The sequence below is a fragment of the Physeter macrocephalus genome, chromosome 20, assembly GCF_002837175.3.
Source record: "Physeter macrocephalus isolate SW-GA chromosome 20, ASM283717v5, whole genome shotgun sequence".
NCBI lineage: Eukaryota > Metazoa > Chordata > Mammalia > Artiodactyla > Physeteridae > Physeter > Physeter macrocephalus.
The window spans coordinates 37,052,421-37,077,485 of NC_041233.1; the positions used below are offsets into that span (position 1 = coordinate 37,052,421).

Below are 25,065 nucleotides of genomic sequence, written 5' to 3' on the forward strand. Positions count from 1 at the left end.
CTACTCTGTACTCAGCCTGTGACAAGAAGGGAGAACAAAGGGAAAAGGCTTGCATGAAAAGCAGACCTAGGGATAGGATTACTACGGAGACTGGAAGGAAATTTTGAAAAGAGTCTGGCATCCCAAGCAGAACTCTAAAAGACTTCTGTTAAACAGTATCCTACACAATAAGGGGAAAAAGTCTGAGGAAAAAGATGAGCAGATGGGATAGAGATTAAAGGGACAGATAAGAAAGGATTTTAAGGAAATTAAAAAGAACTAGGAGATTAAAAACAATGACAACAACTTGGACTGGGAAAGGATTTCCTAAGCTTGGAGCTAAATCCAGAAAGCAAAGGAATGGACTGAGAAATTTCATTTCATAGGAATTTCAGATTTCTGTACAGCAAAACCAAACAATACCAAATTTAAAGGTGAAATGACAAATTCGAAAAAATCGACATAGTATTATAGACCAATGTAATGATTTTTATATATAAAGAGATTTTTAAAATAAATAAGAAAATAGTGAAAACTCCAATAGGATAATAGGCTAAGAGTAAAAATGGACAATTCAAGAGGCATGAAAAGCATTCATCCACTCTAGTTATCCAAAGATTGCAATTGAAATGAGATACTTTTTCTTCTACAAGTTTTCTCATTTAAGATGAAAAAGCACCACAGTGCTTGATGTTGGCATGGGTGGAGAAAAATCAGCCCTTTTCCATGGAGCCCTTGGAGGCTAATCTGGTAAATTGTTTCTGGAGAGTGAGTTAGTAGTTAGTAATAGGTACCAAATCACTAAAAAAAGAAAAAAAACCCACTCTTTTAATTGAAAATCCCACTTTTTTAATCCTACAATTCCACTTTTTGGAATTTATCTGAAGGAAATACTTGCATGTCTAAAACTAAGATATCTGCATGAGGTTTGACAAGTGTGTAAGAGGAGAATCAGTGAGACACATCAATTGATGGTGAGGAAGCAGAGGGACGTGGGATGTAGAGAATCACTCTTGGAATTTCCCACTAGGGCAGGTGGGTGCCTGGTAGGGCCATTCACTGAGGCAAGATGCAGCAGGTCTGGGGGGAAGGCAGTGGATTCGGTTATGTGTGTTTGACGTTTCAGGAGCAAGAGTTCAGGGGAGACGTCCAGGGGCCAGTTGGAGGTGTTTGGAGCTCAGCAGGAAGTTGAAGAATTCATAGGCGCTAGTGTAGGGAGACAGTGGAAGCTGGAGGGTAGGTGATTCAGTGGCCTTCGGATACAGCTGGGAAAGCGAGTTGAGCCATTGGTTTGGGCTGGCAGGGAGGGAAGGAGGTGATTCTGATGCCTTGCTTTGTAGCTTTGACATCTCTGAGCGAATCCTGCATATTGCACTTCAGGCCTGGGAACACTCCGTGGGGATCATCTGCTTTCCCAGTCTCCAAAGGCTGGCTGAAGATGTTTCCAACCAACTTGCCCAAGAAATACAGAAGGCACTGGGGGGAAAGCCTGCAGGTAAGAGAAGAGAGGTCCTGGAGAACTTCACAGTAAGCAAAACAGCTCTGTAGACCCCTCCCAGGCCTCCGGCTAACCCCTCTCTGCTTTCTAGAGGAGTTAGAGTAGTGACTTCGAAAGCGCACGGAAGGCCAGGTTCTGCCACTGAATACCCTGGAGAACAAAGGAAAAGGCTAAAAGAGGGAAGAGAAGAGGGACTTGGGAAAGTCTGATGATCCTGGGAGGGACACAAACACACACACATACATACACACACAGACACACAGAAACCAAAGCCAAGCATGTTTCCTGCTGCAGGTCTCCTGACTTGCATCCTTCCACTCAGGGAGCTGGAGCCCAGAGGCTGGGCTATGAGACTGAGGGCAGGAGGGAATTCCAGGGGGAAGGAATGGCTTGAGCATGGTGTAGATTGCAGGAATCCCTGTGACAAAAGGGGCTGTGTGATACAGGAAGTGGGGAAAAGACACTGGATTGTGGCAAGTCCAATTGCCGAGGAGCTTGTTATTATTATTTAGCAATAGGGAGCCATTGACGGTTGTTGAACAAGGAGGGTGGTATGATAAAGTTTATCCTCCAAGGAGATTCATGTGGAAGAGTGTGAAATGTTTGGTACAGATGCAGGTGTCATTGTTGGGAGGGCAAGAGGCAGAAGTTCCCGAAAGACGCTAAGGCACATCTCATGGAGAGAGGGGCCCACGTGGAGTGAAGCTGGGTGACCAGGCCACCACACTGCCCTGCTGGTGACCCTTTCTCCCCTCCCCCACATTCTTGCCAGAGCAAGCGCGGGTAGCAGCTGGGCAGTTGCTGCGGTGGAAGGGAGACGCGGATGCAGAGCAGGATGGCTACCTGCTCCTGAAGTCAGTGTACGTGCTCACGGGGACAGATTCGGTAAGTTCTAGGCCCCAGTGGCCCAGCCTGGGTGCTTCTCACCTGTGTACAGAGGGACGTCCCAGCTCAGGGCAGTGGCATATCTCAAGGGTGTCTTTATTTTCATGAAACTGATTTATCGTTTTTCCTTCCCTACTTCCCCTCGGATACAGAACGTGGACTTCAGAGTCTGAAATTCATATTCACATCCTGCCTTTTCAGTTGACAAGCTGTGTGTAACCTTGAGCAAATAATTTGACCTCTTTGCGTCTCTGTTGTGTTGTTAATTCTAAAATTGGGGATAATAAAGCCTCCATTGTAGGGTTAGTGTGAAGATCAACAATCACTGATGTGTATGGACTATATTTCCTGTGTGTCAGGGTGAGGCTGGGTGCATCCCATGCATTGTACTAATTAATCCTCCCCAAACCCTACGAGTCAGATTACAGTGATGCTGCACTGGTGACAAGAAATCAGGTTCGCCCGTGATATGTAGCTGTAGCCTGTCTGACTCTGAGCCACTGCTCTTTACTACCTCCTGCTAAATTCAGACTAAAGGAGCAAGGCCTGTAAGCACCTGCCCCATGCCTCCCCAGAGACGAAAGCGACCGCTCCTCCTTCCCTTCCCACCCAGGCCCCGTCCTGGCTGCAGTCACGGCCTCCCACCATGAAGTAGGGACCTTGAGTGGTTTGCCGATGGCTGGTGTCCTCTAAGGCAGAAGCAGTCCCTGGGAGCTGTGGCCGTCAGCAGCAGTGGCCGAGGCCCTGTGCAGGGCAGGCCCAGAGACTCCTCCATCTAGCGAGGCTGCCTACTCTGAGCGTCCTGGTGCCCAGACTAGGAACAGCAGGGAACCAGGCTGGGGTGGTGGCTGCCCTCTGTCTAATGGTGAACAGAGGCATCAGATAGGCATTTGGAGACAGTGCCAGGAGGTGAGAGAGGAGCACAGCAAACAGTTGTTCGCCGGCGGGAGGACCATCTGACTTTTCTTCCATGTAAACTGTCTGGACCACCATCAGGGACAGTGGCCTGGAGCACAGGGTGGGGGCTTTTCAGCCCCTGGAGAAGGACTGTTTTCAGTCTGAGTAGTATAAAGTAACCTAAAGCCTCATTTTCTGCTGCAAGGAGTCTGCCCCCAAAGCAGTGAGAGAGTAAGCAGTTGGCTTTCTGGGGAGGCAGTGCAGTTTGGAGGACAGGGAGAGCCACCCTGAGTGCAGTCATGCAGGGCCACATGTCCAATATGGGGGCAGACACTACCTGCAGTGGAAGCTTTTAGGGACTAGTGGCCTGCATTACACTCCTGCTGCTGGCCCAGGCTGTACATTCTTCTTTTCTCTTTTCTAATTTACCCACCATGTCTGTGAGATTAGTCAGTCGGGTGGGAAATTGCATGGACAATATAATTTTTAATAACCATGCATGTGCTCTCTCACGGTCATGTATGTGTGCACACACACATGTAGAAGCTAAGGCCACAGTAATCCTGGTGCAGCTGCAGGCACAGCCTGTGAAGAAAGACCCTGGGAAGCTTCCCACTCAGGCTGGTCCCTCTCTGCCAACTCCCTGTCTCCTCTCTGTCTGGCAGCCCTGGGGCTGTTTAGCTGCGCGGTGGCTCTCTGGATTATTGGTCCTCACCTATAGGGCTGTTTTGGTCATGATGAGGTCTTAAATCTGGACAAAGGGATGGAAAGGGCCCTGAGCACGTCCTTAATTCAGTTGCTTGTACTTGTTCTCAACCACCTCTTCCCTACTGAGTTTCCAGTTCCCTCATCAGGAGGAAACCTACCAAAATCAGAGGTGTGATTGCCAGGAAAGCCCTTGATTTCTTCTCTGCACCAGTCCCACCCTCCTGCCCTCCCTCCTTTCCTTCCTTCCTATCATCTATCTATCGTGTAAAAGATATAATGTTTATTGAGCACATAATACACACTTTATATAAACTTAATCTTCACAACCATCCCAGTGGGCCCTATGATTGCCTCCATTCTTAATTGAGAATGCGTCGCCCAGAGAGAGGAAGTGACTTACCCACTTTCGTGGCTAAAACAGCCGCACTGGCTGATCTCTCTGGTCTGGGTCTGGGGCCGTGCTCTGCCTGGCTCTGCGGCCCTGGGTCACGTCTGCTCTTCCCTTGCAGGAGACGCTGGGCAGAGTTGCTGAATCTGGGCTCCCAGCCCTGCTCCTCCAGTGCCTTTACCTCTTCTTTGTCTTTCCTCTGGAAAAGGATGAGCTTTTTGAGAGTGATGTTCAAGTTCAGAGGATGTTTGTGCAGGTGAGTGGGAGGAGGGCTGGACTCCCCTGGGCCGAGACCGAGCTCTGCTTCTCCAACCTCCTTTCATCTCTCTCCCCCTAGTTCTGAAGCTCCTCTATTCTCCTGGGGGGCCCAGCTCACCCCTTTCCCCCAGGCTCTGCAAATTCTGGGGAATCCCACGCATTTGGAAGATGGAGTTTCTCTCCATCTCATTGTATCCTTGTATTGCCCTTGTTCTCTCCCAGAATGGTGTGCTCCTCCTCCTCCACTTGGCCACACCAGCTGCTTGTCCTCCAGTCTGTGTTCTAAGGTCCTGCCGACCCTCCCGGACATCTGGAACCTCCTGTCTCTGGCCCCTGCACCTCTGAGAACAAACATGCTAAGCCCCACTTGCATAACTGTAGCCAACATTTTCTAAGTACTTGCTATGTACCCACCCTTATGCCATAACCTCACATCTGTCACCTCCCCGAGCCCTCTCTTCCACCACAGGATGTGTGTGGTTTTGTGATCTAAGGTACGGTGAGTAAACATGAGTCCAGGGTCACAGAGGTGGTGGGTCAGGGCTGGGATTGGAACCCTGGGAATCTGGCTCCTGAGTCTGCTCACAGAAAGGCATTTAACCACTCTGTGCGGTCACCTCCGTCTCTCCTCTCAGAGGCCATCTCAGGCCACTAAGCATCACATGCTATGTCCTCATGTCATTACCCATCTTTCCTATCTTCTCTGACCAGCAGTGACTTTTAACATCACTTCTCACCTCTCTCCCCTGCCCCCTTACTGACAAGTTCTGCTTTCTCAGCTTTTGGGATGCTGCACTCTCCAGAAAACTCCTCCTGCCTCTCTGGTGGGGGGACTGTGTATCTTACTCATCTTTGTGCCTTGGCCAGGGTCTCGCACAGAGCAGGTACTTAGGACCATTTGGGAACTGCCAACGCAGCTGTCCATTGAACATGCACGTCCACATCCTCCTCCATTTTAGACCAATTCTCAAGCCAGAATCATCTTTACCAGAGGGCATCTCATGAGTTCTGGCAGATTCCACTTACGGTGGGTTGTCCATAAGCTGCATTTGTTAGAAATTTAGGTGTCATTTGCCCACACATAAATCATATTTTAAGTGGTGACCAGGACACAGTACTGGGTACTTAAGTCTTTACTGTGTGGCTTCTATGTGCTCTGCAGGGAATTAGTGCAGCCCTGTCTTCCTGGTCCTCTCCATGTATGGACAGAATGTGAGCCACAGTGATACCACATCAGAGTTCCTCAGGGTTTCCTTATTTCATTCCATAAAATGTAGAGAACTCCTCTTGGCTTCGTCACTATGCCGGACCCACGGTCTCTCACAGAGATGACAGAGAGATAGAGAAGTTAAATGGGGAGAGCAATCGTGCGAATAAATGATCAGTGTCCAATTTTTTAAGTGTTCTGATGGAAAAGTGAGAGATGTGCTGGGAAATGAGGACAAGAGTATAAATGGAGGCCCTTCTGAGGAAATGGCATTGAATCTCCCTGCTCTGGGGCAGAGGGTGACCACATATAACCCCATCCTTCCCGCTGAGACATGGAGAATTAGGGAGCAAATTCATCACAGGAAGGAGGCTTCCTAACCAGAGTCTCTTTGGCTTTTTTTTCCAGATGTTGCTCAATATGTGCGGTGAGGCTCAGGGTCTGGAGGGACTTCTCTCTGGAACCGAGCTCCAGTCTCTCGTGATTGCCACGACGTGTCTTCGGGAGCACACCTGCTCCTTTTGGAAGGAGCCCACCTTCTGTGTGCTGAAGGCAATCTCCAAGGCCCAAAACCTTAGCATCATCCAATACCTGCAAGGTATGACCCTGGGAGACCAGGGCTGGGCTGTGGGCACACTTTCTAGAATAAGACCTTGGGATGCCCTTGCAGCATCAGTATAGATTCCAGGGACCAAAACAGAGATGAACAAGCAGGATTTTCACCGATGCCCAACTATGCCTAGTAGGTGACCCTACATTGCTTGGGTCCATTCATGAAAGTGTCTTTATTGTTCATTTTGATGCTCTACTGGAGGAGAGAGGGAAAGGGGAACTCATTTACTACACACATGCATGCCATTTTCCAGCAGAGGAAACAGACTGAGTGATAGAAGAATTTGCCAAGGCTCCCCAGCGAGTGAAGAAGAGAATCGAATATTAAACCTGGAGATGCCTGATTCCAGTGCCTTAGGTTCTGCTCTGGGCAGCACGTGTAAGGGTTAAGGACTTAGATTCTGGAACCAGACGGCCTGGGGTGTGGGCTCCAGCTCTGTCCTCCTAGCTGAGTGACCTTGGGCACTTAACTGCCTGGGTGCTTCAGTTTTTTCATCTGTAAAATGGAGATAATAATCCCGTTGATCTCAATGGATTGTTGTGACGCTTTGATGAGTTGGCATATTTGAAGTGCTTAGATAGCGCCTGACACCCAGTGGCTGCCCCATAGGTGTCAGCATCACAGCATCATTACTTGGGTGTGATCAAAGGCAATACCCTGAGGGAATCAATTCCGTTACCAGTCCCAGGGGCCTCCCTTAGCATCATCTGTCTCCTGAGGACCCAGGTAATGCTGCGAAGCACGGACACTACTGTGGCTTGTGGAATCCTGGGAAAATGTATTAGCCTTTTTTTCAGGTGCTGGCCCATCGTGGGGCAGGAAGGGAAGCTCTGCAAGGCTAACTCCTAGGGGAAGGTTTTGACGGAAGTCTTCAGCTGACCTCTCCACCCACCATGCACCATTTTTCAGCTCCACCAGCTGAAATGCCTCTTAGAAGCACAACCGTCTATCCCTTGAGTTAACTCTAAGGTGTGGGGTCTTTTTGGGAGAGGTGGGGGTCTGAGCCTGCCCGTGTGACCTGCTTGTCCACAAACACTTGCCCTGTGACCTGTCTTCTTTCTGGGGCCTCCAATAATAGACGGTGTCAGCTGGTGAGAGCTGGGAAAGTACAAGCCCACCCTCTTACTGTAATTGAGCCCTGGGACAAAACTTCATCCCCAGTTTCAAGATTGAAATTTCCCAGTGAAGCCAAGGCCCAGTGGTAATGGTGTACGGCTGAGCTGGGCCTGAGGTGCTCGGCAGCCCAGGCACCCCTCACAGCCTAGAGTCAGAGACCCCTGAGAAAAGGCTGCCTGCCTTGGTGGCAGGGGTCTCTCACTGTGGTCATTATTCTCAGCTGGAAAAGAAAAGTGCCACCACAGTGAGGAGCTGGCCACAAAAGCACTGTGCCATAGGGGAATGAGTAGTTTCCATGGGCGTATAGGCTGAGGATAAGGTCAGCAAGTAAGGACTAGCATGGTGTTTACCTGCCAAGACCACAACTCTCAGTGCTGCCCTGCCTGGCATGCAGAGTTTGGAACTTGTCCTTGGCCTCGCAGGTGAGGGACTGAGAATGCCTTATCTCAAATTCTGGTAGACACTTTTCCTGATCCACTGGTGTGGCTTTTCTGGCACTCAGAAGAGGCTTCCCCCAATGAAACAGCCCTAAAAACAGTGATCCACCCAAATGCAAACACAGGGACATCTCTCTGCTGACTCCATTTTTTCCCTGGCTTCTCACAGCTCTGGGGAAACCAGTGTGTTCCACAGCAGGCCACATGCCAGTGGGGCCTGTCTTCCTGCCCCTCCCTTGTGGACCACACTTCCTGGCTCCAACCCCCTGGATTCTTTAGTAGCTGATACACACCATCTTTTGCCCTTCATCTTCCCACGTGTTCATATATCCTTCCCTACACTTTTCATCAAGCTAATTTCTGCTCAGCATTGCTTCCTTAAGGTCTTCTGTGACACTCAGGTCTTGTGTCTTGCATCTTGTTATTAATGGGCCTGGACTGTCCTGTGTGCTGGGAATTAAGGGCAGAGGGCTTAGAGGCTCCCTTCCACTTCCTGTTTCACCTGCTCTCCATCTGGGCCCTAGAGTGTGGCTCTCAGGATGACACTTCTCATGGAGGAGGCTTCTTCTTGATCCAATAGCCAGCAGAATAGTGTTTTGAATGAATTCTCATTCACATCTTGATATACAGTTTAAAGGCAGGTGGGGAGGGAATGACCACTGAAGAAAAGCTATTGCCTTTGAATTCAGCAGGGGTGTGTTTCCTTCCTGCAGCCATGGATTGCATCAAGATCTCCTTCCAGAACCTCTCCAGGCTTGCAGACACTCTCCCTGCTCCCGAGGTGAGCGAGGCAGTGAGCCTCGTCTTGGGCTTTGTGAAGGACTCCTACCCCGTCTCCTCTGCTCTGTTCCTGGAGTTTGAGAATGGGGAGGGCTACCCTCTGCTACTCAAAGTGTTACTTCGGTAAGTGGCTGTGTTTGGTGGGGAAGAAACAGTGGAAGCCAAGGTCCTCACAATCATTTGCAGTGCTTTGGAGAAAGACAGATATTGGGGCTTCTCAGAATGTCTTCTGAAATACAAATCTCCATAGAGCATGGCCAGAGAGACTTTTATTGCAAAAGTAAATCAATGTGCAGCCAGGTTTGGAGCTACTTCTTTAGGAAACCAATGGGTGATCACAACAATAGCTTTACCAAGTCCATTTGGTGGCATGTACCACCTGCATCCTGCTGGCTTAACAGCCACCTGTCAGAATCCACATCCTGTGTTGGAGGGCTTTCTGGGATGGCTGTGACCAGCTCTGCCTATATGCTTGGGGGTTGGAAGTGCCCAAAGATCAACAACTCCAGGACCAGCCCTCTACCAATGACTGGTAGAAGCTGATGGATCCATACCCAGCAAATTTGCCCCTTGGGTGGGATAGCTCTACCCTGCCTTCCAGAGTCCCTGGGAGGATTAGAAACAAAAACAATACTCACTCTTGAAATAAGCATGAGGAAGTCTAATAAAGTCCAATTATTTCCCATGATGTCTGTATTGTTGCTGTTCTGAAATATCAAATCTCCCATTTTGGGGGTGCTCCTGCCCTGCTGGTGCCCTAAGCTCATGACTTTTGGGGGGTCTGGCCACGGAAAGCAGCCTTCCGGTGAGCAGATGCTGTGGCTCTTCACAGGTTTCTCTTTATTCTAATTGCACGTCCTTAGATCAAGGGCTGAGGCTTGCAAACAGAGTGACTTTTATCCACTCCCTGTGTCTTTTGGTGCTGAACCGGTGGAGACCTTTTGGGTCTCGCCCAGCACTGCGATTTCCATTGCCTCTGTATCCCTGCGAGGAGCACCACAAGCAAACCCGGCTGCTCCGTCCAAGATGTCCAGGGAGCTGGCCTCATCTGTCCCCACAGGTATGACGGGCTGACCCAGAGTGAAGTGGACCCCCACCTAGAGGAGCTCCTTGGACTGGTGGTGTGGCTGACAACCTGTGGCAGGTCAGAGCTGAAGGTGTTTGACAGCATCACTTACCCGCAGCTGGAAGGCTTCAAGTTCCATCACGAGGCTTCTGGTGGGTCATTGGGTGTCTCTGGGTGCCTGACAGCACTTGGCACTGTGCCCTGACAAGGCAATGCAGGTCATTCCCTGATTCCCTGTGCAGAAACAAACATGTGGCACCTGTCAGTGATACGGTAGGGGCTGATTCTGTCATGCCTTTGGGGAGATTTAAAATCTCTCCTTCATAGATTTTTCCAGATGACCTGGGTGGGACTGAGATGAAATGTTTGCTTTAAAAAGGCAAAGACTCTCTCAGATAATGGAGGGAGCCTGTGATCTCCATCCCCACCTCTGGTGTGACTTACTCGGTGACATCTGCTTATCTAACAGGGACTGATGGCGCTGAAACAGCCATCCAGGCTCAGAGTCAGTGGCTCCTTAGCTCTACAAGATACTGACTGATTCATTGATGAACTCCATCAACATGTACTGATAATTTCTGTCCAGCAGCCACTCCACCCCATGCTGGGTACCACCGTGAAGAGACCAGGTGTCTGTTCCTTACAAATTCTCTATAGACACCATCTCACAAACCTTGACATAATCTACTCAATAACTGGCTGATAAACAGGCACAGTGGTGACACCAGTACAGAGAATTAGCTCTGCTTGGGTCAGTCAGGAAACCCTGCACAGAGGGTCCCATTCAAGAGAAGTTTCAAGGCAAAGGATGGGTCATCCAGGTAGAAAAGAGGGGGAAGAAATATAAAGACAGAAGGTACAGCCTGGGGAAAGAAATGGTGACCAGAAACATCTGGGTGAATCTGGGGAGATGGGCAGAGAGACCTGCGAAGACCAGAGGGTGGAGGCTGCAAAGCTGTGAGACCAGTTTAGGAAAAGCCACTGGATGTGACTCCAGCAGACACACAGGGGAGTGGCTGGATTAGAGAGGAGTTTCAGAAACATCTCGAGTGTCTGAAGCACAGAGGGCTGGAGGCAGGGAGTTCTCTGAGGAAGTATCTCCTGGGTAAGAGAGAATGAGACTTAACCTTCCGGCTGGAGAGAAAGGAGGGAGTGGGTTTGGAAGGTGTCTTTATTTAACAGCTTGCCTAGAAATGAAACTGACTTTGCTTAGTAATCTTTAACATCATTTGATTTTAATTAATTGAAACCAATCCTCCAGTCCTGTGCTGCCCGATGGAAATATAATGCGAGCCACATTACGTAATTTTAAATGTTCTAGCAGCAAAATTCTAAAAATTAAGAAGAAACAGGTTAAATTATTTTTAATGATATATTTTATTTAACCCAATATATCCAAAATATTACCATCAAAAAATGTGATCGTACAAATAATTGTTAATGACTTTTTTTTGCCTTCTTTTCTTTGTGCTACATCTTGAAAATCTGATGTGTATTTTTACACTCAGGGCACGCCTCAGTTCACAGTGGCCACATTTCAAATGCTTAATTACCCAGCACGTCTTGGACAATGCAACTCTAGCCTTATTCACATCCTGGGCATATGGCTTTTCTGGACTTCTGATAGACATTTACCCACAGGAGCTAGAAAACAGAGAAACTTTAAATGGTATTTCCTCGTGATAATGCAAGCATGTATTTCTAGGCATAGGCAGGATAAATGATTTGCAGGATTATTTCTTTTTTGCATCTTCAGGAGTGACTGTGAAGAATCTTCAGGCCTTCCAAGTCCTGCAGAATGTTTTCCACAAAGCCAGTGACCCTGTCCTCTGCACAAAAGTCCTGTCATCCATCAGGACCATGTGGGCCTGGAACGCCCGCAACTTCTTCTTGCTGGAGTGGACCCTGCAGCCCATCTCGCAGTTCGTGGAGATCGTGCCCCTGAAGCCGACCCTGGTGCAGATGCACTTCTTCCAGCTGCTGGAGGTCCTGGTGTTTGAGCTGCATTACGTGCCCCATGAGATCCTGCGGAAGGTGCAGCGCCTGATCCAGGAGAGCCCAGAGCCGCTCGTCACCCTCATGGCCTTACAAACTGTCCTCAGGATCGCCGGCGAGGACCCGCTCTTCACTGACATCTTCCGGGACTCGGGGCTCCTGGGCCTGCTGCTAGCCCAGCTACGGAAGCAGGCCAAGATCCTGAGGAAGTCAGGTGCTTTCCAGGAGCTTTAGGAGGGGAAGTGGGGAATGGGTGGGGGCCAGTGTTAGCTGGGCCTGGTCTGTGTGCCAGCCCCACCACCCATTAACATAACAGAGAAAGTGAGTGTGCCCATGTCACCTGGTGCCCTGAGACTCAGAGAGGGTACTCCAGGGCTACATGGCTTCACAGCGCAGGCAGCCTCCCTATTTTCTATAACTTGGCTGATCTTCCCCATGAAGAGGTGGGAGGGATGGGTGTAACTTGAAGCCGACTCATGGGACTAACTCAGGCCTGATGAATTCTTAGTTTTCAGATACCTCCTGCAGTAGATATTGTCTGAGTGAGTAGGTAGGGAAACAGCAGAAGGACAGGTCTTCAGCAATGCAAAGGGGAAAGGAGGCTCAGAGAGGCTTGAAAGTCCAGGATGGAAGGGTGTGCGGGACATGTCTGGGGTCAGCTGGGATACCGCCACCTTGCTCACATGGTGCTGTCGGGCCCAATGGCCTCCCACCTGGAGCAGAGATCAGTCACCAGGGGCTTGCTGGCCAGCTTGCCCCTCTAAACCTTGGCCACACTTTTGCATGCCCTGCTGGGCTGTACACCCGTGGCTCCTTGGCAGCACTCCCTCATCCTGCCTCAGGAGCGCGGGCCTGGGATCTCCCTGCCTAACCATGCCTCATGTACATACCCTGGATTTTACAACAAGCCTTCCAGGGGATTTTGATGCACTCAAGTTGGAGAACCTCTGATGTAAGGGTTGTAGGGTCACATCTTACAAATTGGGATGCACACTCCTTTATAATGGATGCATGATATTCGTCTTTCTTTAAGAGGATAGGAAACTAATGGAATTGGAGATTTGGGGCCATATCACATGTACTTAAAAATGTTTCTTGGGCTTCCCTGGTGGCGCAGTGGTTGAGGGTCCACCTGCCGATGCAGGGGATACGGGTTTGTGCCCCGGTCTGGGAGGATCCCACATGCCGCGGAGCGGCTGGGCCCGTGAGCCATGGCCGCTGAGCCTGCGCCTCCGGAGCCTGTGCTCCGCAGCGGGAGGGGCCACAGCAGTGAGAGGCCCGCGTACTGCCAAAAAAAAAAAAAAAAAATGTTTCTTCATTGCTTCTTAAATATGGCAGGAAACAAAGAGTCCAATCCTGGAGTTCAGGATTTAGAAAGAGAACTGACTTGTGTGATGCTGAGAACTGTGGTCACGCTTCTGAAAGGATCAGTTCGGAATGCAGGTAAGGATGGTATCAAATTCACCTTGTCACTGGTTGGGAAAACGTTAACTATTTCCTGGTGATTTATGTTATTGTTCAAAGGCTATATCCAAGGAATAACCAACACTATCGCTGTGGCTGATGTCCATTCACTGGTTGATGTTCAGTGATCAACAGTAAATTGGTAGACACATCAGTTGACAATTTTTACTGTTTAGGTTGCTTAATAAGGTTGGGAATCAAAGAGTTATCTTAAATTTATGAGACCACAGAAACCCCATCTCCCTCAAGTAAAATCTTTTAATATACTGCTGCATTGACTATAGGTACTTTTTTAAAAAGTTTCAAATTGTAAAATACAGGCAAAGAAAGCTCATCATTTTTAAGAGACATAATTTGATGTGCTTTCAGCCCATGATGGATTTAGTAGCTTCATACATTCAAAAAAGTTTAGCTTCCTAAGATCATGTGGCTCTCATGCTTAAAAAATATGTGCCTAAAATATAAATGCATGTATATTATACTGTGAAGCAGATGCATCAGCAAAGTGACATCAGTGGGTTTGGTGATTTGGTGCATCTTTATCTGAGGCCCTCACAGGTCAACTATACCAAATGTGAATGATTATTTCATTATGGTAGAACATCTCTAATGTTAGAGTATAAGAGATTCCCTGGAGGTTCTGGTTAATAGGGAGGTGCATATTCCTAAGCTCCCTCCCAGAGATCTAATTATCAGGTCAAGGTAGAGCCTAGTAATCTACTTGTAAATAGGCTTCCAAGGTGATTTCCATGTAAGGGGTACCTGGCCCATAATTGGGGAAATCCTGCCTTATGGAGTTGACCAGCTCAAATCCATGTCATACCATTTGAACGATCCAGTTACTTCCTAGTTCTTATTCTACATGTGATTACTTCAAAGATCAATCCTGGAGAAGAAATTTTTGGGATTACTTTTAAACAAAAACATACCATTAGCCAAATTTCTTAAATCCTGCCTGCTGCCCACCTTGCCACAAGAAACTAGCTACGAGTTAAACATGCTCTTAAATTTTGGTTTGCTTTCAATAAGAATTTGGGCAGAGATAAGAGAGAATTGCCATTGGCCCTGGATTGGGGGATTATGTGGAAATAAATGCCAGAAGTATATCCAATTAAAGTCTGTATTACTTACGTCTCTAAAAACAGAAAAGGGGGAAATTTTTTTTCAAAAACAGAATTCTCACTGGAGAAGAAAGCAGTTTTTCTTTTTAATTCTCAGCTCCATAGTTTCTCTCTTCCTCTTCTTATTTTAACAGCAGGTATGGATTTTGAAAAAAAAATGTCTAATGGGTGGAAAAAACACATACACATGTAGCCAAACAAACTTGAAAATTGTAAGGAAAAGCTTTCCTTGTAATTGAAGCTAAGGTGCCAAGGCCCCCATCGCTCTAGCCTCATACTCTCTGTCTGGTCCCCAGTTGTCCTGAAAGACCACGGCATGGTGCCCTTCATCAAGATCTTCCTGGACGATGAGTGCTACCGGGGAGCCTCACTCAGCATCTTGGAGCAGCTCTCAGTCATCAACGCTGAGGAGTACATGAGCATCATTGTGGGCGCTTTGTGCTCGTCCACTCAAGGGGAACTGCAGCTGAAACTGGATCTCCTGAAGGTGATGTCAAGTCCTCCTTTGTGATGGGTTTCCCATGGACAGAAAGCAGGTGATCGGCATTTGCCCATGCATTCATTCATTTAGTTGGTCACTGTATCATACAGGTAGAGTACTACTGGCTGCTGTAACAAATAAATCCCCCATCCTCAATATCCTGGCACATTAGAGGTTTCTTTCTTACGTACCGTCCAATCAGTGATTGGGAGGAGTGTCATTGAGGGACAGCAGTCACCTGGGCATCTAATCCAGCCATCAGAGAAAGGAAGGGAGAGCAGAGAAAATGGCACACATTCTTTTTCAGGCCTAAAACTGGTGCATGTTAACTTCTGTCCAAGTTTCTCTGGGCAGGACTCATCTGGATGCAAGACATGCCAGGAAATGTAGTCCCTAGTTTGGCAGCTACTTCCCAGCCACACTGTAAACTATGGAAGTGGAGCCCAAATTGGTGGTGGCCAAGCAGCAGCCTTGTTTACTTGCCCAGCATTTAGTGAGCATCTACCAGTTACCAGGTCTGATGCAGAGTGCTCGGGACACACAGCTGTATGAGGTTCCGCCCTTGCCAACTGGTAGCTCGTAGACTAGGGCTAATATTAAGTAAGCAATCATGGTGATGCAGCGTGGTAATGCCCCAGAAGCTGAAGGCAGGCTGCCATGGGAACAGAGAAGTAGGAGAGACCAATGCTGCCTTACATGTTTGAGGAAGGCTCACAGAGGAGGGAACATCTGAACTGGGAAGAGGAAGCAAAAAGGCAGTCAAAGGCACAGGAACAGTGGTTACAAAGGGAGAAGTAAAACTATGCTGTCACCTTTGGACAACAAAGAGAAGCATATATTTTTGTTTTTGTAATATTGTTAATAATCATCAAGTCATCTTAAAACAGTTAAAGATGATAATAAACATCATCAGCCTTACAGCTCTCACAATTTTGTTGCTGTTCCTGTTTTTCCATTTCTTTTGTCTTTGCGGGCTTATGCCTTAAAAAAAAAAAAAAAATCCCCTTTCTTTTGTTTATGCTGTTTAAGAGAAGAGCAGATGTAAATGCAAACATCCCCCAAGGAACTGACTTGGGGACCTGTCACGTCTATGTGCAAAAGAACCCCCTATGCAATACACACTCATGTTTCATTATCATGCCACTCTGGATCACTGGTGAATTTTATACAATACGAAGTTGCTCTGACTTCCAAAATTAAACTCTCAACCTTATTTAGCCATGACTATCTCTGTACAAAACGATTTTACCAGTTAGAGAATGGCATTCAGTTTATTTTACCTACTTTATTTCTCAGCAGAGCCAATGTCAGGCACTGATGCAACTGCATTCATGTCTTCTCATGACCTAATCCTGTGGAGTTCGGCATGGCCAATGTGTCATGAGAATCCCATCCAGAAGTGGCATTATGACCATAGTTATCATGTATTTCACAGATGACAAGAACCAAAACAGCGATTTAATCACAGGGTCAAAAAATCAGTGAAGGTGATGAAACAAAAAAGGAAAGTTAAAGGTCTTTTGAAAGACACTGAAGTCCCATGATTATGTGAAGTAACAGGATTGAAGGAAGCATGTAAAGGGGAGAGTAAGGGAGAGAGATATCAAGAATTAATGACAGTTTACAGCTGGAAAGCACCTTAGCTTCATGTGGTCCTATCTTAATATTGGGCAGAGATAGGCCCCGAGAGATTCTAATACTGAATGGTGAAGTTGAGTTTGGATCTAAGACTAGTGATTTAAAATCTGGTGATTTTTCCTCTTCATCTTGCTGTTTGTTGCATTTTTTCTCATATGTCTGTGTTCAGCTTAATTCACATGAGCCTTATTCTAATAAGGAACAGGGAAGGCAGAGAGCAAGGCAGTTAGGACTTTGGTTTTCTATTGGGTGAATAGTTGGAAGCCCTATCTATTTCTGACATTTTCATATTGAAAGTCAAACATTCATGGAGAGAAAAGTTTTGGAGAGCACAAGTGTTTTTGTGTCCATTATAGAAAAGCTCTCTGCTTTGCTCCTGGAAAGTTCATCTTGTTTACTCTATAGCCCAGAAGCACCTTATTGGAGTGTCAGCCCTTGGGTAATAGGACTGAATTTCTAGAATTAGCAATGTAAAGCCATTATGGTGTTTTACAGATTCAATATCATTTCAGAATCACACTATCAACAGAGCACATCAGGGATGAACACTGTGTAAGCTTATTTAACAGAGCCATACCCCGCACTCAATGTGCTGTCTTCTCCCTTGGTACCAAGTCACTGCTGGGCAGTTGGGAGGGTGCCCAGAGCCGCCACTGTTCTTCCAGGACTAGGGTGATAACACGTTGCAGCTCCTGTGGGTGGTGAGGAAGGATTGGGCCCCAGAGCCTGTTCCAGCCTTGCCCACCACTGAGTCGTGTGAGCAACTAGCCAATGTTTGCTGGAATCTGATGTGGGATCTGCCTTTGTTCTACATCACTTTGGGAACCCCTTGGTAAACAAAGATGTAAAATTAGTTCTTTCTGGCTAGATTTTCTTTTTTGGTAGTTGACAGTGGACTCTGCCCAACGCACTGTGCCTGCAAAGTGGGTCAGATGTAGGATGAGGTGAAAGTGATGGAGGGTGGGGACCTCAAAGGCAGGACTCCCTTCCCCACCACCCAATAAAGGTTTGTCATCTCTGAAGTGTATTCACATCATGGTGCCACCCTCATTTCCCTTCCCTGAGAATCAGCCAGCTGCTCTGGAGGAGAAAAATCCTCCAGAAACATGTGACTTAAGGCAGTTGCTTCCAAAATCCTGTGGTGCTTCCATACCAATACAGAGGCACATGTGACTTCACCACCTAATTCTGGCAAATGATAATCGAGTTAAAGAATAATGTAAGCAAATGAATTTCCTCTCCATGGCCAGTGGGACCGTGATTGGGTTATGCACAAATTCAGATTGATTTGCTAATATACATTTAGCTGTTCAACTCTGAGCCTAATCGCATTACCTCACCGGTCTTCCAGCATGACACATGGAAAATTATGAGGAATAACAAATAATAGAATGTGAAATAAATCCTGTTAGTCCTAACGTAGTTAGCGCTTTGCAGCAGACATCCATTTTATAGATTCAAGCTTGAGGAATACTAACTCAGAGAGGATGACATGGTAACTGAGTTAAGGAGGAGAAAATGTGCTTAACTCTGACCTTTCTTGAAATGTGTCAACCCTAGCCTGATTACTTTGACTTCAGCTGATTAAATTTACTCCCTTCCATAGACTCTCAAGCCTAGGTGATGCATTATCATGCAAAGTTGAATGACAGTAATGGAGACCCTCCTCCCAGGTCCCCAGTTCCTGACAAATCGTTTCCCGAAGTAGTGCAGTATTTATTTTCCTTTATGATAGAAATGTTTCTCTTTAGTTGCTATGAAATTAAGCCTTTGTAATTGGATTTTGGGCTCTTTACTTTATGACTCTGCAAATATGAAATTAACCCCATCTCAACAAATAATAGAGCAGTCTGAGTTCTAATGAGATTACCCCCATTTTAGATAATGACTCTGAATTTAATAAATCAAACAAAGCAACAATTAAGGTCAGCCATTCCTTTTTTTCTCCACCCCTCCCAATAGGAGGAGAAAAGAGCCATCTAGGAATTACAGAGGATAGACCCTCTGAGAGATACAGATCATAAGGAGGACTATTATTGGTTTGCTTTCTTTTTAAAATATCTGCTCTCAACATTCTTTGAATGATGGAGACCTTCTGAGCAATATCTGGTGTCAACCTGGACAACTGGAAGATGGTTTCTTAAGGAAAGAGGGGGGTTTTAGTGGTCATCCAGGACTTAGACAATTGCTTGTAATCTGATTAGTTTTATTTTTTAATTACTCTCTCTTTTTGGTGTTTGTTTTGTCACATGTCATGTGATAAACAGAAGAGCTCCATTCATTCCATTTGCCTTGAACGACCTCATAGTAGTTTTAGGAGCCATTGAAAGCACTCACATAAATCTAGACAGTTTACAGTTTAACAACTTAAGATTTCCTGATGTCTCGGTGATTTATTTATTTTCCATGGCACGAGTCACATTGAGACAGGTTGAGACAGACAATGCAATGCATGCTGTACCACATGTTAATGTTCAGCCTTTTGTGTGGATTATCAGTTGGCAGGAAGAAACTACCACCACCACATGCACTTCAAGGTTAGAGTTCATTTCCAACTTGATCAAAGAAATAATATTCTGTGCAGAGTGAGTTGCTCACACAAGGCAGGCACAGAGGACTGGCCCCAGTGTCCTGGGGTTGGGGGTAGGGTTTGGGGAAGGCAGCTGTGGTGATGCAGTCTATAAAGAGAAAGGCCGTGCCTAGTCTAGAAAGCTGTGTGTTGCTAAACCATAAGGTTTTACATTCACCAAATGTCACTATTCTGAAGAATCTGCTCTAACAGTCTATATACAATCTTCTCTTTAAGGACCTGCCTACAAATGTCAAACTTTCCTGGGTTTTGAGCCAAATTCAGAAGTAGTTAGGTCATATCCTCACCCAGGAGGAGAAAGCAGTTGTCACTGCCTGGTCCTTAATGTTTCATTTTTGCTTCTAGCTTTCAGGCAGACTGGAAAGCCCATTTCCCTGAAGTCTAACCCACCACTCTCATTTGATCCCCCGTTAATGTGTGGCCCTGATGCTGTTTCTTTTAAAGAACAAAATGACAATTCAATTTCCCCACAGTCACCCCCTGAGCTGTGGTGAGTAGCCTTTGATCTAACCACCATAAGTCATGCATTTTCTTCTCCTATAACTGGGAAAAGATCAACTGACCCACATTGGTAAGGATGAATCTTTCTACATGACTCTATATGATAATTTGTCCATTTTGAACATAATCGTGGCCTTTGGCCTTTTATAGATTCTCCTAGTTTCTACAATCTTTGTTTTTAATTTCTTGAAATGTCATTGATGGGACCGTGGGAGCACTTTAAGCAGCTCCTTGGTCATCATTTCTCTCCATCTTTGAAAGAGTCCTTGCCTGTATACATTTACTTAGTCCTGGCTCATTTTGTGCTTTCCTACCCCAAGCTTGGGTTGACTGCCTGCCAAGCAGCTCAGGCTTCATGTAGCAGAATATAATATTAGATAACAGAATTTGGATGTTAGGGGTACACATTATATTGTTTCAGATAAACTCTAGTGTTAGGTTAGGGTTACCAGCATTTTAGAGATAGAGCTGGAAAATTACCTTTGCCCCGCAAAGTGCATGACTTCATATTTCAAAAGCTACCTGTAACTTTACTGAATTTCTATTTGACTTTCTCTATATGAGAATTTAAAAATCTAATCCCTTCCCTCCTTTTTTCTGACCCACCAGTTTTCTCTTTGTCAATGGACTTTCATACATTATGCTATAGACTGTCACCCTAAACCATGCATTTAAGACACAGCATCACCTCCTCTCTCTCAAATTGGGAATTTCTTTTTATTTTTTCTCTTTGAAACTTGTTTCAAGCATCCTGAAATTGACTTTAAGTTGTGCCTGCCGGAACAATCCTCTTTCTTGTGTCACTGAACACTAAACATTTGAAAGGACAAAACAATTCAAATCTTCCTCCAGAGCAAAACTACAGGGACTGGCCATTCTCTGGGAAACATGCCTAAGAAGCCTGGGTCTTCGATGCAGTCCCATGCAATTTTCATGAATAGTAAATAACTAAATACCAAAAGTTAGAGGCTTTTGATATTTATCTAAAATCATCCATGCATTCTTCACTTTTAGGTGTGAAACTTTAGCACAGAATGAGAACTTCTTAAATGTAGTCCTTCTTTCTTTCTGCTGTACGCGGGCCTCTCACTGTTGTGGCCTCTCCCGTTGCGGAGCACGGGCTCCGGACGCGCAGGCTCAGCGGCCACGGCTCACGGGCCCAGCCGCTCCGCGGCACGCAGTATCCTCCCGGACCGGGGCACGAACCCGTATCCCCTGCATAGGCAGGCGGACTCCCAACCACTGCGCCACCAGGGAAGCCCCTGAAACATTTTTTTAATACCTAGTGTATATCATGCACAGGGCTCAATGAATAGTACATTGGAAGTGCTTAGTAAATATTTGATTTTAGAAGGAATTAAAAGTTTGGCTGTCCAGTAAAAATCTCAGCAATCTGGAGAAGGTAGGTTGCATATGTGTGTTGTAATAGCCTAAACTCCACACACGGTCTATATTATATGCTATATCTATATGTTTCCTTCCATCAAGATTTCTCTTCTCCACCTTAATTTCCTCATATTTTCACACCAGGTTTTAAGTAGATTTGTTTGACTATCTTTCATTTATTAGAAGTATCTGTGCTTGCACAGAGAGGGAGGTAAATAGTAATAAGTTGCTTTATATAGATTTCACTGAGTCTCCTTTTGCAATACAGGAAATGGTTCATTCCATAAGTTTAGCAAATATTTATTAAGTAGGTGCTATGTTCCACAGCAGTGAGCAAGCCTGATATCATGGGGCTTCAATGCAGGGGAAGGCTGAGACAATTTTCAAGTTGCTTCAATACAGTGTGGTGAGAGTCTTGATTGGGGATTTAGAGGTGTGAGCACTCAGCCTGGGATGAGAACAAGCTAAGGGTCAGGGAAAGCTTTGTGGAGGGAGATGCATTTAAGTCAAGATACAGGACTGTAAGTCAACCCTATAAAGCAGCATAGCCTTTAAGAGCAGCCATTTAAATGAAGACACTGAGGCACAACCCCAAACTAAAAGTAAGAGGAATGGTACTGACCTCCCAGTGTTTCAGAGTCGCGCATCGTTAGCTCGCTGTTCCTACGGAGTGGAGCACAGAAGAGCACCCGGAACGCTTTGGCAGGAATGGGTGGGAGCTCAGCGTTAAAGATCTGCCTCCTCCATCTCACTCACTTGTATCTCATTGGTTTCAGTCTCTGCTCCGGATCCTGGAGACCCCCAAAGGCCGTGCTGCTTTCAGAGTCTCCAGTGGGTTCAATGGGCTGCTGTCCCTGCTCTCTGACCTGGAGGGGTCTCTCCGGGAGCCCCCACTGCAGACCTGGGGGACAGTGTCCCCCAGCCATACCCTGGACCTAGTCCTGCACACCCTCTGTGCTGTGTCTGCAGCACTGTACCTGGACCCCGTCAACAGCGACTTCTTTAGGAGGACCGGGCTGTTTGAGAAGCTGGCAGAGGACCTCTGCTTGCTGGGCTGTTTCGGGGCCCTGGAGGAAGAGGGCGCTCCTCCGCACTCCTGGGAGGACACAAAGGCCAGGCCATTTGCCGATTTGATGAGTGCGGCTTTTTCCTCTGCCAGCCCACTCCCACCCAAGATACAGAGCTGCCTCCAGATCCTCAGCTTCCTGGACAGCATGGCCCGAGGCACCCTCCACCTGTGCAAGGACCTGAAGGACTCCCCGAGGGCGAGGCAGGAGGCGGTTGTGGACGCTCAGAAGGGAGAAGCCGGCAGTGACCCCCAGGGAAACTTCAAGCAGTGGCCAGACCTTGAGGACAGGTAGAGCTTTGCTGCCTGCTTCTCTAATCTGTCATCAGTGTATCTCTGTCTCCCGAGTCCTACGCAAAACACCCCGCGCATGCGTAGTACAAACTGGGTGTGAGGAAACGTCCCATTGTTACTTATTCTTCAGAGTAGGTGTCCCCGCCCGTCGTTGTTCCAGCCAATAGAATGAGACGGAGTTGGATTCAGAAGCAAAGGAAAGCTTTCTTCTTTTATCGTTGAATGGAGAGGTGCCAGCTCACTTGCTCTCCTGACAGGCCAGGGGTGGGGCTGCCGTTTAGGGATCTAGAGTGGAGGGGAGGGGGCGGAGATCGCAGTGCCGGGTGCAGTGTCTCTGCACACAGCTCACCGCCGCCATCTTGAATTGAGTATCGTGTGCAGCGCTTCTGCGCACAATCCACAGGCTGCAGTGTGCCGTGCAGCCAAAACTCCGGTCTGAGGTTCCTGGTGCGGGGCCTCTCTGTACAGTACCTTATGAGCAAGTGAAACTAGACTAAGCACAGAAGAAGAGGTGAGACCTTATTTTATCACCTAGATTCCATCTTGTTTTTCCTAGGGACCCCAGTGGGCTTTGCTGTTGACAGCAGGACTGTCTTTTCTTTAAATCAAGTTAACTTTGTTTTCAAGCCCCTCTCCCCATCACCCACCCCCACCCTGAGAGCTGGCAGAAAACCAATCCAACTCAATACAGGGCTGGGGGATGCTGTCGGGTCGCAGGAGAACCAGGGAAGCTTACCCTATCTTGGAAACAGGGCAGAGCTCTGCTGCCCATAGGCTCACTTTCTTCTTTGGCATCTTTGCTGCTCCTGGGAGCTTTGATGCCTGGGCCCAGCCTCCCTGGTATGCCTGGCGGCCTTTGCCTTCGTAGGTCTTATCTCCCCCGCTCCAGGGCACTGCCAGGGTGTGGGTGAGGTCCTTGACTTGTGAGACGCAAACAACAGCATCCTTTCCAATCATGGGACTCTTCCTGTTCTTTCTTGCTGCTTCCATTTCCCCTAACAAGGACAATTTCTCTTACTTCTGCAGGCTCATCTCCTAAACAACCTTTTGCTTTTATCCCTGTAGCACAGAATTCCACTAAAGCAGGGGAAAACAAAGAACCCCCCACCCCCTTGGAGCGAGAGAGGAAAAACAAAAGAACAAGGCAACAAAATAGTTGGTGTCTTTTTTTCATTCCTCTGAAGCAGCAGTGACAAAACACAAATTAATATTTCAGTAAACTATCCTGCCTGCCACCTCTCCAGGTCATCTTGCCTTTAACACCACAGGACACTCTTCTGAAAGAGATTGCACGTGTTTCTCCAAGAGAGCCCCCTTTGGCCAGACGTGTAGGGGGTTGGTGGTGAGGGGGATGGATGTCAATTCTCCAGCTACCGCAATAATCATATGATTGTTCCTGTTACATTGGTTAATCTGGTAAATCAATTAGTTTTCTCACCTTGCATTCCTTCACAATTTGCTGATATAATTATTGCTAGATTTGATTTGCTAATTTTTGAAAAGAATTTTTGTTCTTGAGAAAGTTCAGCCTTTCACACTCCTTTCTTGACTATTTTTACTATGAAATTTGTGTTAGCCTCATAAATTGGGCAGTGTTCCCTCTTATATTCTCTGAAAGAGTTTATGGAAAGATTACTATTTCTGTTCCTTTCTTTTAAAAATTAATTAATTAATTAGCTGCTTTGGGTCTTCGTTGCTTTCTCTAGTTGTGGGGAGCGGGGCTACTCTTTGTTGTGGTGCGCAGGCTTCTCATTGCAGTGGCTTCTCTTATTGCGGAGCACAGGCTCTAGGCATGTGAGCTTCAGTAGTTGTGGCTTGCGGGCTCAGTAGTTGCGGCACACGGGCTTAGTTGCTCCGTGGCATGCGGGATCTTCCCGGACCAGGCTCGAACCTGTGTCCCCTGCATTGGCAGGTGGATTCTTAATCACTGTGCCATCAGGGAAGTCCTACTATTTCTATTCCTTAGCTATGTGATAGAACTTGCCAGTAAAATCTCAGGAGCCTGACTCTTGAGAGAAGATTTATTCTTTTTTTTTTCTTTTTACCTTTTTAAAAAACAGCTTTATTTTGACATAATTCGCACACCATAAAATTCACCCATTTAAAATGTACAATAGGGCTTCCCTGGTGGTGCAGTGGTTGAGAGTCTGCCTGCTGATGCAGGGGACACGGGTTCGTGCCCCAGTTGGGGAAGATCCCACATGCCGCGGAACAGCTAGGCCCATGAGCCATGGCTGCTGAGCCTGCGTGTCCAGAGCCTGTGCTCTGCAATGGGAGAGGCCACAACAGGGGGAGACCCGTGTACCGGAAAAAAAAAAAAAAAGTACAATAATTTTTTTGGTATATTCACAGAAATATACAATCATTACCACAATTGATTAGAACATTTTTATCACACCAAAAGAAACTCCATACCCATTAGCCATTATTTTCCATTTCCCCTGCCCCTACCTCCAGTCTCAGGCAACCACTAATTTACTTTCTGTATTTAGGGACTTGCCTATTCTGGATATATCATATAAATAGAATCATACAATATGTGATTTTTTTTTGTTTCTGGATTCTTTAATTTAGCATAATGTTTTCAAGGTTCATCCATGTTGTAGCATGTATCAATACTTCATTCTTTTTCTTTTTATTATTATTATTTTTTGTGTGTGTGGTACACGGGCCTCTCACTTTTGTGGCCTCTCCCGT

At 46.7% G+C, this 25,065-nt stretch overlaps 1 protein-coding gene across 2 annotated transcripts in view; it reads left to right on the forward strand.

Annotated features, from left to right (window-relative positions):
* WDFY4 (WDFY family member 4) overlaps positions 1-25,065 on the forward strand; it is a 261,838-nt gene that overhangs the window by 7,688 nt on the left and 229,085 nt on the right. For both annotated transcript variants that reach the window (XM_024121405.1, XM_024121406.2), the window contains exons 2-11: positions 1,360-1,474; positions 2,250-2,362; positions 4,477-4,611; positions 6,229-6,418; positions 8,700-8,889; positions 9,827-9,984; positions 11,589-12,041; positions 13,166-13,270; positions 14,709-14,899; positions 21,785-22,365. In XM_024121405.1, the coding sequence (XP_023977173.1) occupies positions 1,360-1,474; positions 2,250-2,362; positions 4,477-4,611; positions 6,229-6,418; positions 8,700-8,889; positions 9,827-9,984; positions 11,589-12,041; positions 13,166-13,270; positions 14,709-14,899; positions 21,785-22,365 (2,231 nt within the window). The remainder of the gene's footprint in view (positions 1-1,359; positions 1,475-2,249; positions 2,363-4,476; positions 4,612-6,228; positions 6,419-8,699; positions 8,890-9,826; positions 9,985-11,588; positions 12,042-13,165; positions 13,271-14,708; positions 14,900-21,784; positions 22,366-25,065) is intronic.